This window comes from Engraulis encrasicolus, chromosome 1 (genome assembly GCF_034702125.1).
Source record: "Engraulis encrasicolus isolate BLACKSEA-1 chromosome 1, IST_EnEncr_1.0, whole genome shotgun sequence".
NCBI classification, from domain to species: domain Eukaryota; kingdom Metazoa; phylum Chordata; class Actinopteri; order Clupeiformes; family Engraulidae; genus Engraulis; species Engraulis encrasicolus.
This window is the reverse complement of record NC_085857.1, coordinates 41,589,392-41,604,832: the sequence shown is the minus strand read 5'-3', so window position 1 is coordinate 41,604,832 and position 15,441 is coordinate 41,589,392. Positions and strand designations below refer to the sequence as shown.

Here is a 15,441-nt window from a genome sequence, read left to right as displayed (position 1 = left end):
TTAAATGAACACTGCAGAATTTACTGTATACATACTGAAAACAGGTGATTTCCCTCATCCACTGTATCCAGGCTCTTCAGGCTATCTAGGCATTCCAGACCCCATTGTACACACTATTCTTAAATAGTGTGTATAACAGGACACATGCATTTTTCTGCAGGAGTGTAGTATTTCTGTATCCAGGCTTTTTAGGCTATCTAAATATTCTAGTTGACCAGGTTCAATACCTGGGTATGGTAGGCCTAAGTTGGAGCCAGTGGGCCTGTCTCCTACAGGGAGTCTTGTGGTGTTCAGTCTTTTATCATGTATGATTCACCCTGGGTTCACTTTTCTGTGTTAGTCACGAACACCTACTTGGATTTCTTTGCCTCTGGAGATGTAGGCCCACTGTAGGCCCACATCATGACGAAGTTGATCCTCAGGAGATGTAGTAGGCCCAAATCACGACAAAGTTGGGCTTTAGGAGATGTGTGTGTAGGCCCACATCATGACAAAGTTCAAGAGCAAGGCTTTTATTGAATTTGGTCCAACTTATGGTCCAGTTACACACCACCTACACAGCTGCAAATGCAGCCTTTTGCTTCCATCATCATGTTGATTTTGGACGCTGAAGTAGGCTATTTGGGAGCAGGCAGGCTCACGATTTGCTCTTTTGTAGGTCATAGTGCACAGCGCACAGTGTTAGTGCACATAATGCACAGTGTCCACTGTAGAAGCCTATTTAGCTTTCTTGCATACTGTACACGTACACCAACGGGGGTGGGTGACACCAAACTGTGGTCACCATTTGTGGACTGTGGACCATTTGACTATATTATATTACATTATATTATATTACATTACATTATATTATATTACATTATATTATATTATAGGCTTATTATACAATATTATATTATATCATAAGCCTATTAGGCCTATATTATATTATATTATATTATATTATATTATATTATATTATATTATATTATATTATATTATATTATATTATCCAGTTGCACCTAATAGGCCTACGTTCAGTTTAGACACAAGACAAATAGCCTAAAGGTGGTGCTACAATAGGACAGTATTTTCCTTTGAAGCTACATGCGGTAATAGTCACTTCATTGTTGTAGCAACATGAAACGTTTGGTCTCACATAATTTCTCCCTCTGACATCTTGCTTCCTGATTTCGGAGTTGCAGAAAGTTGCGTAGTAGTTCACTTCCCATTAGACGTCTGTCCTGGCGCAGCCTTCCTTTTCATAAAAACACCTTCACCTCGAAACGGAATTCATCAAACACTTCAAATAAAATGGCGCTTCCGCGCCAACTTCGAGATGAAAGGTATGTTACCTAGCCTACAGATGTAGTCGTTACTGCGCAATGTAGCGAGTTGTAGCCAGTTGTAATGTAGCTTATAACCACAATGTTTGATTCACGTGGTGTAGGTGTATCCCTTCCCTACAATGTAGGCTACAGTACAGTACTTTCAAAATGAGTTCAAAGATATATGCTGTGTTTTTATGTCTGGTTCTCTTGCGCCATCGAGTCATATCTGCCCATTTTTTTCCTTCATAAAGTTGCCCATCTTCCTGTAGCCTACAGCCTTTGTTTGACTTTGTTTGTTTTGGGTGCTTTTTTGTTTTTTTTTCCCCTTTCTTTTTTTTTTTAAACAAGAACTCAATTGATCCAGGAAGAGTGATAGGCGCATGCTGATTTACTTTCTGTTATTTAATTTATTTGAATAGGCACAGTCTACTGTATACCGATATAAACCTGGCATAATAATTAAAAAAAAAAAAAAAACGTTCTCCCTTTTTCTCCATCCAGTGATTTCGACCAGCTTCCAGATGATATTCCAATCAGTGCAACCATTGCAGATATTGCAGAAAAGAAGGGATTCATCGTTTACTATGTAATTTTCTATTGGATATTATTATTATTACTATTATTATTATTATTATTATTATTATGAATGGTTTGTTCATAAGGTCATTAACACCTGGATTTTATGTGTCACTCTCCTCAGCAATTCGTGATAGATGTGAAGACCAAGGGTGGGAACAAGTATCTAATTTACCGTCGCTACCGCCAGTTCTTCACCCTGCATCAGAGCCTGGAGCTGAAGTTAGGAGAACAGTCCAGCCGCTACACTGTGACTCTCCCCACCTTACCAGGTACTGTAGGCCTACTGCATTTGGTCCAGCAGCTGTCCATTATGTCAGTCAAAGCTGTTGAATAGGTTTTGCTCTCCTACCACAGTGAGTAATCAACAAGTGTCTGTGATGGAGTAACCAGGGAGGGTATTGTAGGCCTATTTTTTATGCAACTGTGTGTGTGTGTGTGTGTCTGTGTGTGTGTGTGTGTGTGTGTGTGTGTGTGTGTGTGTGTGTGTGTGTGTGTGTGTGTGTCAGTCATACATTTCAGAAAACGCACACACACACACACACACACACACACACACACACACACACACACACACACACACACCGGGGATGGAACTTAAACATTATCCCCACCAGTCCCTGTGGCAGGTAGATTCTAAAATCTACCAGTCACTCACAATTTTTACCAGTCACCATTTTTGCCAGTTCATATTCAAACGTTCTAAACATTGTAATGCCAAGTAAGATCATTTTCTGATCAATGCTTTTGTTTCAGAGGTCATAAATTCAGTTATTGTGATGCCAATAACTCTTTTCATTACCAATTTGCTTAAACCTTTGATGTTGGATGCTGCGTATAATTCAGCATTAACCCGGGCGCCTGTAGAAAAATTTCACCCGTCAAGGTGACTGGTGGGTTGACATATTTCACCTGCCAAAGGCCAAATTCACCCGTCATTGGCAGGTGGACGGGTGCTTATTTCCATCCCTGACACACACACACAAACCATCTATCCTTGGTCACGGGGTGCAGGTGATCGTCTGATTGCCCTTGTTTAAAACTGTCTTTAAACTCCATAGATCATCAATAGTTATTTATCTGTAAATTAAGCTTGCTCACATTCAGCAAGACAAAACAATATGTCAAAAAATTGGGGTGACTTTGTTTGACAGTAGTAATAGGCATGTCACTTTGAATGAGTCCTGGACTGAATGGACGAGAGATAGAGAGAGAGAGAGAGAGAGAGAGAGAGAGAGAGAGAGAGAGAGAGAGAGAGAGAGAGAGAGAGAGACAGAGAGAGATTTGGGCCAAGCCATTAAGTATTCACACAGAGATAATAAAATCAAGCAAAAGCATCAGTAAAGGGGAAGGAGAAGAGATGAGCAGAGAAGAAGAGAGGAGAGAAGAGAAGAGAAGAGAAGAGAAAAGAAAAAGAGAGAGAGGAGAAGAGGCCATAGCCCTGGGTACACTATACGTAATTAGTTTAGGAGTTGCGAACCTAATTATGTTTGGATATTGGCAGCTGCCTCCCCGGACTTTGCTTAGCGCTCGTCCTTGATATCTCTCCCCAGGGGCGGAGCTATAGGGAGTGCGGGCAGGGCATTTGCCCGGGGGCCCAGGACCCTCCTGTATCAGACGTGGGGGCCCTATTGTAACCTTGGCGGGCCGTATGGGGGGCCTTCTCAGTGTCTTGCCCTGGGGCCCTGTATGTAATTGTTCCGCCACTGTCTCTCCCCTTAATCAATAGGGGGCTTTGGAAGAGATAAGATCCTGCCGATGGGGAAGGGAAGTGAAGTGGTGGGATAGACGGCCAAGCGTGGAGCTTTTAAGAGGGCCGTCTTTTGACAGGTGACTGGGCAGTGAATGTCAAGAAGCTGTAGGGCAGTACTTTAATGGCACTTGAGGTAATGACCGCCAGACAGTACAGTATAGTAGGGGAGGAGCGGAATAGCAAAGCTCGGAATTGAATGGTGGTGTTGTCGATGTTGGCGTTTGCAACATGGCATTATAAAAGTAAGCAAGATAACGCGCCGTCTTTTTTAAAATATATATATATATATATTTTTAGGGGCTTTTTTATGCTTTTATTTGACAGGACAGTCGAAGATGGTGACATGAAGCGAATGGGACGGAGAGACAGGGAAGGATCGGGAAATGACCCCGGCCGGACTCGAACCAGGTTCCCCGTGGGTGGGCATGCAAGCCCAAATGTGGGGGGCTTAGCGCGCTGCGCCACAGCGCCCCCCTTGAACCGTCTATCTTTACGTTTTTGCACTACGTCTTTGCATGTTTACTCGTGCTCCACTACGCTGTGTGGCAGGTTAGGTTTAGTTACGGTTTTGGTCAGGGCACACATTTTTGCAACAAATTTGCCACTTCCCTTGGCAAAAGTAAAGCAGCAAAATCGTTGCTTTACTGACAGGTTCGGGTTAGGTGTAGTTTTCTCCACCTGGCTACACCTTCAGCCCGATAAGTAAGTGAAGTTATTGGGCCCTCCTAAAACAGGAGTAAGACACCATTGAGCTTTGCTTCGCCTGCTCTTGGCCAGTGTGACAGACTATCTGGTGTCCCTCTAACAACAGGTGACTCCAGATGTTAGAAACACAGCAATTGGTCAAACTAAATTCTATTGATCTAAATTAAGAGTGAAATTGACTTACAACCAATTACCATTGGCTCTGATACATATCTTGTTCACCAGTTGTAACGGATCCAGATAATTTACACTGTTTAATGTCTTCACTAGACAGCTCTTCTGGAATGCCGTAAGACGGTTTTCGCAGGTGTGCAGGTCAGGACGGTAGATATTCCACACCACACACAATGGAACGTTGTTCTTCCAGCAAATACTTGACATTGCGGTCACTTTTCATTATACACAGCTTTGCGGTCTCTCTCTCTCTCTCTCTCTCTCTCTCTCTCTCTCTCTCTCTCTCTCTCTCTTTCTCTCGTTTTATCTTATCCATTTCCTGGGTGTGGTCTTTCCCTGGCAGCCATACCAGTTCCCCTAATTGGATAACAGCAGAACGCAGTGGCCCCAACGTTTTGGCAACGGATCGCGGCTTTTCATTTGGTTGTCAGGGGGGCTCTTAGCCCTTCTTATACTGCGCTGGCTTTTATGTTATTTTACTCCTGTAGTAAAAACCGTCCCTGGAGGGGTCCGGCAAGGGCACCAAGTTGGATTTTTTTTTTATGACCTCTTACTGTATGATGGACTAGATCAGAACAGAACACATACTGTAACACCAATAGACTCTGTGTGTGTGTGTGTGTGTGCGTGCGTGCGTGCGTGCGTGCGTGCGTGCGTGCGTGCGTGCGTGTGTGTGTGAGAGAGAGAGAGAGAGAGAGAGAAAGAGAGAGAGAATGCACACATGTATGTGTGTGTAGGTACACCCCGTGTGTGCATGTGTGCATTTATTGTGTGCAGTTACTGTATGCATATCTTACAGCTGTCACGTGGTAATTTCTGGTGCTTAAATTATTGTTTTTTTTTTTTTTTTAAACCAAGCAGAGTATGCTAATTATATATGATAAAAGGCATCAGTGAAAGAAAAATCCTCCCCCCCTGTGAAAGCCACTTTAGTTTTATTTAGACAGCGAGAGTTTGAGAGTCCCACGGGAGCCATTTGTCTACAGTACTCTCATCCAAAATGAGAAGAATACTGCAAACAAGGGAGGAGAAGAGGAGAGACAGACGAGGGACGGAGGGAGGGAGGGGGGAAGAGAGATGATCAGGGAAGTCAACAGGGAGGGACAAAGGGGTCATTTGTTCCGGGCCCTGGTAGAAAGGGGGCCCAAAATTGGGTTTCCATTACATTGTATGTATTGGATGGGGGGCCCTTTCAGATCACTTTGTCCTGGGCCCAGCCAAAGCTGTCAGCGGCCCTGGAGATGATTATACAGTTGTTGTTAAGATGCCGTTGGAATCGGTCCCGTCTGAAATGCATGGCAGCATAGGCGTTTTTTTGCATTGAGGAAAGTCGGGCAATTGCACAGGGCCTCGTCCAGTCAGGGGCCTCATAGATCATCAAATATTATGGGGGGCCCTCAAAATTGCTCTTTGCCCAGGGCCTCAGATTTCCTAAAGCCGCTACAGCATGGCAGGGGCCCCGATTCTAATCTCAGACAGCGCATAAGGAGTTTAAATCTCTTTATGCATGGTTTTTAAATCCTCCCCAGATAGCCGTCAATCCGAGTTGATTAATTTTGTAGCGTGAAGCTCATTACGCAGCCATATGCGTTGGATCAAAAATGGCCGCCAGCGTGTTTACGTGTCGAGCTTTAATGGCCCGTTTGGTTTATTATCGCATGCAAATGCGCGTTGTTCGTCTGCAAGAGTGAATATTAAAATCTCATTAGTAAAAAGCTAATAAATGCTGCTGCATTGACGTGGCACTCATTAATCAATTTCAAAGTAATGTCTGGCTTTGTGTTTGTTTTGTTTTGTTTTTCTCCTGTAGGGAAGGTGTTCATGGGTAATAAACAGGAGATAGCTGAGAACAGGATCCCAGAGCTCAACACATACATGAAGGTGAGGGGACAACGTGCTTCTTATTTGAGTACTGTGGTCTCGGGAGCTTTCGCTGACCTGGGCCCGCCCATGCTGAGTGTGACACTGCACAAACTAAATTTCGATTCTCGTGTGGTCTGGCCACGCACACTATCTACAAAATTTCAAATTGTACTGTGGGTCAGCCATGGCATAGTGGTTAGGGAGGTGGACTTAAGATCAGAGTTGCAGGTTCGAATCCCACCCTTACCCGACCCCTCTACACCTCTATCTATGTCTGAAGTGCCTTTGAGCAAGACACCTAACCCACATTTCTCCAGGGACTGTAACAAGTGCCCTGTATCTAAATAGTTGTACGTCACTTTGGATATAAAAAACATCAACTAATGTAATGCAGTGGTTCCCAACCTATGGGTTACCAAAGATCCACAGAGGGTCGCGGAGCCCTCTTGATTTTAAGGGGTTTAATTTTAAATACCATATATAGCCCATGTTGAATAAATGACAAAGCATTTAACTAATATATGCACAGAACAGAAGCATACATTATGGAGAATAAAATAACTAAAATTAGTTTTCCCAGGAAACAAAAGGCATCATGTGATTCCCTCTCGTGCAGGTGCTCGCGCGGTTGGGTCACCAAAGCTTACAATTGTGAAAACATGGGTCCCTGAAGAAAAAGGTTGGGAACCACTGATGTAATGTAATGTAATGATGTATTGAGATAGGGAACCAATTGATTTTGGTGAGAACCAATTCTTTTGATGGAGTGTGTTTAAGGCAATGACGCACCACTTCAGTTAGCAGGTGAGTGAGGGAATGGGTGTCTCATTTATTTGTAGCTTCACTCAGTAGCATACAGAGACATTTCATGAACTTGACCCAGAAAGATGAGGAAGCGCGCTCAACACCTTGTCTTCTTATTAGGGGTGGGCATAGATTAATTTTTTTAATCTAGATTAATCTCACTGTAATTCTGAAATTAATCTAGATTAATCTAGATTAATCTATATCAAAATGGCTCATTCAGAATAGGCACGCTAGCGAAATAATGACGAAAAAAAACCTAGGGGGTTTCTTAAGATGGCGCATTAGACCAGAGCTCATCTCTTTTTTCCAAAATACATCTCATCAAAAAAATGGTTGATTATTTGGTGATGAAAAAAAAAATCACTGCAATATTTGAAAAGTGTTTTGAATATGTTAGGAAGCATTTACAGTCATAATATATTGACATTTCAAAATGAACAGTGCTATAAATTCTAGAGGCAAATACAGACACATCTATCAAACATTTAGACCATTTAAACAAAATGACCTAAACAATTCAGCATTTCTAATGGGCAGAGAGAGAGAGAGAGAGAGAGAGAGAGAGTGAATCTGCCACTGACTGTTAAAAAGAGCAGCGGCTCCTTTTAGAGGGAGGAGCTGCCAGGTACAGCAAAGTCAGAGCCAGGCTACTAGATTTCTACAGCTAGTTCTAGACCCTATAAAGCACTGGCCCACATCGATTTGACCTAAACCCTTAACCGGACAGTTGTTCTCTGCGTTAGAATGCCAGCGGAGTTACAACTCCAAATGAATTCAGTTTGCAAAAAAAAAGTCAAGCGCGACGACCGCGAGTTTGGCTATATCAAGCGCAACAAACGCGAGGTGTATTACCGTCTGACATGAGTCGCAAATGCGCGATCATAACACAAGCATTCAGCGAGAGTAGATATTCGCATTTTCAGTTTGACAATCTTCAAAATGTATATCACACGGAATGTTTTGCAATTATGGCCAAGGGAGTAACTTTGACTTTGACATTGGTAGGGACAGGGACCTAATCCCCCCACCCCCACCCCCCAAAACTGCCACAAATGATATACCTTCAGTCGGTGTACAACCGAATCAATCAATGACACACATTGATAGTTTACATGTCTGTTTACTTCTGCCATGAAACGGGTCTCCATGAAACAAAACATTACAATAACAGAAAAAATGTAGGCCTACTTTATTTTCAACTATACAGCATTAAGCAGTTAGCCTAAGTGATTTATATTTAAACAATGAACTTTCCTTCTGCAATGGTGTATTGTGCGCTGGTGTTTATGGCTGGTGAGGCACTGACTTTTCCAATTCAGATTTTCAAATATACAGCTACAGTATTAGTAAATATTTGCCAAATAGGCCTACCTATAAGTTTCATATGTCATAGCTTTCTTAACATAAGGTAGGCCTACACATAGGCGGCGCTACAGCAAGACTGTTGGGGAAGCTAAAAAAAATAATACTAAAAAAAAGGTCATCGGAGAAACGGAACATTTCCATGCGCAACTGCAACACATATCCATTCTGGCTATTATATGTTAAAACGGCTTGCCATATGCACGTGCCGTGCGCCAATGGAACTCTCAAACGCGACAGGTCCACACACACGCACACACACACACACACACTGAAGGCAGGGGAGGAAGACGGCTAGTTGCCAGACCATGGACTATTATCTCCCAAAAATGTCTCGAGCAATCAAATCATACACTTGAATGTTCAACTTCACCTGTCTCCATCGCCGTCTGCCTGTGTTGTAGTGTGGCGTTGTGATGTTGGATCTGTCACCTGGACAATAAAATGGGCCATGAATGCCATTTCATTGAAAAATGTTAGCTAAGGATAGCTTTTTTTTTGTTTGTCATTATGCTAAGGTGCCCGCCGACGTTTTACAAAGGCGCCCTCGTGATAAATCTGTCTCGTGTTATGTTGACGAGGAGTTATTGTGTCACTGTCACAAACATTCTATCATTTGCAGGACATAATGCAACATTAACATATTGACAGCCATTGGATATTCAACTGCACAACAGTCTCTGCAGTTAGTTGTGCCATCGTAGACAACTTGATTCATAGGAGTTTGCCCTGCTAACGGGCTGTGTTCTAAACGTCATTTCATTAGCGAGTGATAGTGTGACTTACAGATTTCTTTGAAAAGTAGCTCAGTATGTCCACTTTTTTTCTTTTGCCTGCCATCTCACTTGGCAGTCATGTGCCCGTGTCACCCACGTTGCACCAAAGATTCTGGAACGTTAGCCTGCCAGAGTAATTTAATAACGTGCCGTGTGGTAACACCACTGCATAGAACTAATACAGCACCACTGATTAGCGCAGTGATAGAACCTACCGAAAATATCTCAGCTTCTTTTTTTTTTGAGCTCCTGCCTCCTAGCAACCATACACAACCTAGAGTCTCACGTGAAAGAAGGGGAAGGCACAGCCAATCAGATTGGTCGTCAGCCTTTGGCAAAGGACTTTTGGTTAACCCTTTCTTCGCCGCAATGCGAATGAGACGGGAGAGCGTTTTTTTCCCCCCAGCCCCAGTGATCAAATTGGTGCGGACAAACGATAATCGCTGGATATTGGTGGGGACGCGTCCCTTATATCCATGCCGAAATTACGCCCATGATTATGGCACCGGCAAGATTTCTGGAACAGGACTGTTGTTTGTGTTCCATGCAATGCGTGAGGAAATGTAGGCTATTTCGGGCTGGTACACAATAATGTCTGCTTCACCTCAAACAATAACGTAGTCTACCACTTATGAAAAAGCACTAAAACAACACCTACCACGGCAGAGAGATTAATGTTTACAGCATGCAAACACTGTTTATTCATATTTAGTAGGTCTGCTCTGCTGAGCAACAGGTGGAGAGGCGAAGTGACTGTAGGGCAGTCTGAAAGCGTCTGTCAATCGAACGCTATGGTGAAGCGCATCCCCAAACCCCAAATCCATATTTTGAGAATAGATTAACGTGCGATATTTTCTTTGTCGCGCGACAAGAGTCTCACATTATCGCAGCACGTTAACGCCGATAACGGCCCACCACTACTTCTTATACTTTACACTGGGTGCTTAACTTCGTCAATGAATGAACTCAAATCTCAAAAGAAAGTGAATAAAGAAGCACTCCTCAGATTTCTTTTTTAATTTTTAATCGCCTCACATTACAGACGTTTCGGGCTTACACCCTTCTTCAGTGTGAAATGGCGATTTCCAAACTTGAGCCAGACACGCCCTTTGCCTCTCCCTCTGAGAAATGACAATATGAGAATTGACAATGTGAGTAGGCCAGACCAAAAGCTTACAGAGCTTTGAAGTTGTGATAGCCAGGCTAGAGGGGACGTGCTTCTCCTTTGAGTGGTGTCGTGGCCTTTCACTACCTAAAGGAGAGCATGTCTAAAGGTCTCTTCTGGACAGGCTATGAGATGTTAAATGCCATTTAAAAGGCCAAAGGCTTTTGTCCCTCTCACTTGTCCCTCTGTCTTTCTCTGTTTCACTCTCTGTCGGCCTGTCTCTCTCTCCCTCTTTCTCTCTTTGTTTTCTTTCTTTCTTTCTTTCTTTCTTTCTTTCTTTCTTTCTTTCTTTCTTTCTCTCTCTCTCTCTCTCTCTCTCTCTCTCTCTCTCTCTCTCTCTCTCTCTCTCTCTCTCTCCTCCGCTCCTCTCTCTATCCATCTCTATTCTTCGTCTCTCTTTCTTCTTGTCTGTCTCCATCACTCTTCTCTCTCCCACTCTCCAGTTAACTCTCTATCACTCTCTCTCCCTCTCTCTGCCTGTCTTTTTCTTTTGCCCTCTTTCTCTCTAACTCTCTTCCTTCCTACCCCTCCTGCGTCTCATTTCTGTTACTCCACCTCTCTCACTGCCCCTTGTTTCGAAGCCGTGTCTGTTGACATTTCTCGTTGGGGTTTCAGCTGAGCGCGTTCAGGCCTCCACTTCCCTTTCTCACTTGCTTCTCTTTTTCTTCTTCGCCGTTTCCTCTTACTCACTGTGTCAGAGAAAGACTAAATTGCCGAGGAAAAATATTGTAACACTGCTGTGTCACTGATGAAAAGCTTAATTATGTGGCATTAAGGCCCTGTTTATTTCGCTAATCTGTGCCGTTTTTTTTCCCAACACTTGGGAGTGTTCATTTTAGCAACACAGACCCAAATGACCAAAAAAAACCGAGTTAGAATTAACATAGAATATGGTCCAAAATGGCAGGAATAGGATTGTTGTGTGACTTATATTATGCACGCAGATGTGTGCGAATGAGAGCACATACTTGCTGCAAAACTAAAAGAGCACTACACACAAGGTATCATCTTGGGGGCAGATAGTTAATGAGGCTCTCATTAGTATTTTCCCCACCATTGTTTGACCTCAACATGGAGGTTCGGAAGATCGCCCCTAGCAGTTGTGTCAATATTGCATGCGTCTGTGTACCTTGTGTTCCGATGAGCTGCTGTACTGTGCGGAAAATTGACTTAAAATACACAGAGCAATGCATTCGTGCATGAAATCTATCCTGTAACAAACACATTTCTGGCCTTTTGATGCAAATGTTTGTTGAGGACAAACAGTTTTGTCACGGTAATACAGTCTACTGCATAACTCACTGATGAATTCCTCCTCAGTCAATTTATTTCATTAGGATCATACTTTGTGATACACGTGTACAGTAAATTCTGTAAAATATTTCAACACTTTCCATTTAGAGAGGTGAAATTGAACACACTTATGTAGTGTTGGCCCTGCACTGAAATAAAGGCTGCAATATTTGCTATGCACATGAAAGCTGATAGAAATATAATTGTACTGCTACTAGCTCTTATCACTGTTTCCTCATGTCCCATCTATTGAGCTCGTAAAACCATTATTTCCGTAAAACACGATCATAAATGCAATACTTCTGAACCTTTTTTGAACAAATGCCCCCTTGACTTCATCATAAGCCTGCCAACGCCCCCTTGACTGCACCACATGTCTGCCAACGCCCCCTTAGTAATAAAAAAATAAAATAGACTAATACCCCAGTCTTCTTTCTCAATGCCCCCCAAGGGCTCCCTAAACTCCACAGGGGTGCTGTAGAGCAGTGTTTCCCAACCTTTTTTGTCTTGCGTACCCCCTAAGCCTTTTTTCATTCCATGAGTACCCCCTCACTCATGCGCTATATCCCAATGTGACTATGCTCCATACATATTTTTCATTTTACCACGTACCCCCTGCAGTGTGCTCGCGTACCCCTAGTGGTACACGTACCCCTGGTTGGGAAACACTGCTGTAGAGCCCTCTGTTGAGAAAGACTATAATAAAATATATAAGGAATACTACAATAAAATATATAGACTACAGGTATACATGGGTTCACCGTGTTTGTAAACACGATATTGTGAGGAGGGGCAAGACACTGGCAGCCAACCACGTGAGCTAATTTTTTGACCGACAGCGGTTTCCAACAATCAGAGGTTGAGTTGTGCGCAGTTAGTTTCGTGCAGTCAGGGGAAAACAAAATTTAGAACCCAAGTATACAGTATCACTGTTTCCCCCACATCCCTTCTCTCTCTCCCTTCCAGAAGTTGCTGAGTTTGCCCACATGGGTGCTGCTGGATGACCTGATCCGCATGTTCTTCTACCAGATGGAGTCCGACTGCCAGCAGGCGCCCCGGACCCTGCGTCGCCTCCGGCCCCCCACACGGAAAGTGTAAGGAGCCCCCCCCCTCTCACATTAAAACATCACGCACTCAAATGACTCAACTACTGTGCACTACTCTATACTGCCCTACAAGGCCAAAGTGCCGTAACTACGGCAACATTGAAACTGAGACGAATTTGCTTTCAAAGCCTTGGTAGTTACTGCAAATTTGACATAGTAATATCTCTAAAGCGGGACACAATTGGACCAAAAGTCTTTGTAACAAGATAAAGGAGGTGTTATGGAGATCATTTTCAGTCTAAATTCAATTTCAACAAAAAATATGTAGGGCATATAGAACTTCCCGCAGCCTTACAACAAGGCTATAGATATATCGGAGCATTATTGCCACGTGCTTTTGATTGCCAAGCATGTGTAGATGACCATGTTAATAAAGACCACAGTAGTCAAAACGAGAATTTTTTTCCCAGTAGAGCAAAGAAGCAGGTGCTTTAGCACCACCCTGTCCCTATCTGTGAATGCCTATGCACTTCTCATGCCTACAATACTATGCACAAAAACGAATCAGCAACACTACTCTACACCACTCTTATACACACTTTGTATACACAAGTGGCACCAATTGCACCACTCCAGACACAAACACATAAACAACTCCACCACCACTGCATACTGTATGTACACACACACACACACACGCGCACACACACCCACGCGCACACACACACACACACACGCACACACACACAAACACACACACACACACACACACACACACACACACACACACACACACACACACACACACACACACACACACACACACACACACACACACACATTTATTTATTTTCCCTTCAAGTACAGTACAGTAGCTTGAGGAGAAATGTTTTGTATTTCATCTCCAAACAACAGTAGTGGTGGTGTACTTTTACAGTCCTCCAGCCAACCAGCCACCCACCCTCCCGCCTACCGCACGTATCTACCCTGACGATTCTTTTGCCGTGAGTGTTTTTTATAGCCATACTTATATCACAAATACAGTTCTCCACTTACAACAAAATGCCCAGGCCCTAGTTATTGCTTTAGTGTCCAGACAGCTGTTCAGCCGGCTGAGGTGGATTACATACCAACAAAAAAAAATTGCTCCTAAGTCCTGACTTGGCTCCAGTAAGATCTTCCTTCTGTGAAGTCAGGACTGTTTATGTAGCATCGTATTGGGGAACCATAGCCTCTCTTGTGTTTCCAATGTGTCGAGTGTGTGTGGTGCTTCAGTGCACAGAATCAGAATCCGACTTATTGGCATTTTAGTGTACTTTAGTAACAACTCTCTCCATTACGTGTTAATTTAACATAAAAGAGACATAATATACAGTACATACCATGTTATGGTATAACGTGAAGTATGATGTACATTGTAAGGTATAAATAAAATGCACAGAGCTTATGCACATAATATGGATGCACCCTAGCCTGTATTCAAGCTTGGTTGTAGCCCTACTACCTGTCTTCCGTGTATGTGGCCTTACCTATACCTATATAAGGGTGTGTCTTTATTTTCAATGGTTGCACTGAGGATGGTCTGACTGTGACCGAAACGTTTACACTTCTCACTTGGGTAGCACTTTTCTTTTATTTTCTAAATATGCAATTGAAGTGCACCATTACATCAGCATTCAGGTATGCAAGTTCTCATTGCTTGCTCCCGTAATATCGAAAGCAGAGTACCATCACAAATATGTGATTGGAATTTTGCCCACATTTTGAGTTCTCATCATGATGTCATAAGGACTTTGCGAGATTTGTAAGGGCTTCCGCACACCGGCTCCGACAAAGTGCTGCGCACTGCTCCGCAAAAGTTTGATTCCACTGTTTTCAATAGAACCCCGCACACTGGCGCCGATGTCCATGGACATTCGCCAATGTCGGATAGCGATTAGAGACAAGTTCTATTTTGTCGGCACCGCCCATTGACTATCAATGCTATGTTCATGCTTATTATGTCGGAAGTGAAAGTGCTCTGCAGTGCTGTCGGAGCCAATGTGAGACCGGCCGCACATTGGCTCCGACAGCACTGTGGCACACTTTTACTTCCGACAGAATTTGGACCCCCAAACCCAATTTCACACAAACATAGCATTGATAGTCAATGAGCGGCGCCGACAAAATAGAACGTGTCTCTAATCGCTGTCCGACATCTGCGAATGTCCGCGGACATCGGCGTCAGTGTGCAGGGTTCTATTGAAAACAATGGAATCGAATTTTTGCGAATCAGTGCTCAGCACTTTGTCGCAGCCGGTGTGCGGAAGCCCAACACATACACCGCATTTCACATTATTACGCAAATGACATTTTTTTCCCTTTTCCCAAATAGTCAATAGAAATGACAGTCGTCATAATTTTCAAGTAATCAGCCATTAGAGTACAATTCAAAAGTTTTTGAATGAACCTTCCAATGATAATGGTATTTTTTTAAATAATAAAAAACTTAAAATGCCCAAAATGCTCTGTTCCAAATTATTACGCAAAACAGTTTTGTAGTGTTGTAATACAAATTTCTTTCTTTTTTTCCCATTTACATCAAAACAGTTGGCATTTGGTACCTTCTAAA

General features: G+C 43.1%; 1 protein-coding gene across 1 annotated transcript in view; it reads left to right on the top strand.

The window, feature by feature from the left end:
- Positions 1-1,196: 1,196 nt before the first annotated feature.
- The window catches only part of ncf4 (neutrophil cytosolic factor 4), a 67,121-nt gene continuing 52,876 nt past the window's right edge, over positions 1,197-15,441 (top strand). The window contains exons 1-5 of the mRNA XM_063222985.1: positions 1,197-1,325; positions 1,812-1,896; positions 2,011-2,158; positions 6,329-6,399; positions 12,751-12,878. Of these exons, the coding sequence (XP_063079055.1) occupies positions 1,294-1,325; positions 1,812-1,896; positions 2,011-2,158; positions 6,329-6,399; positions 12,751-12,878 (464 nt within the window). The 5' untranslated portion in view covers positions 1,197-1,293. The remainder of the gene's footprint in view (positions 1,326-1,811; positions 1,897-2,010; positions 2,159-6,328; positions 6,400-12,750; positions 12,879-15,441) is intronic.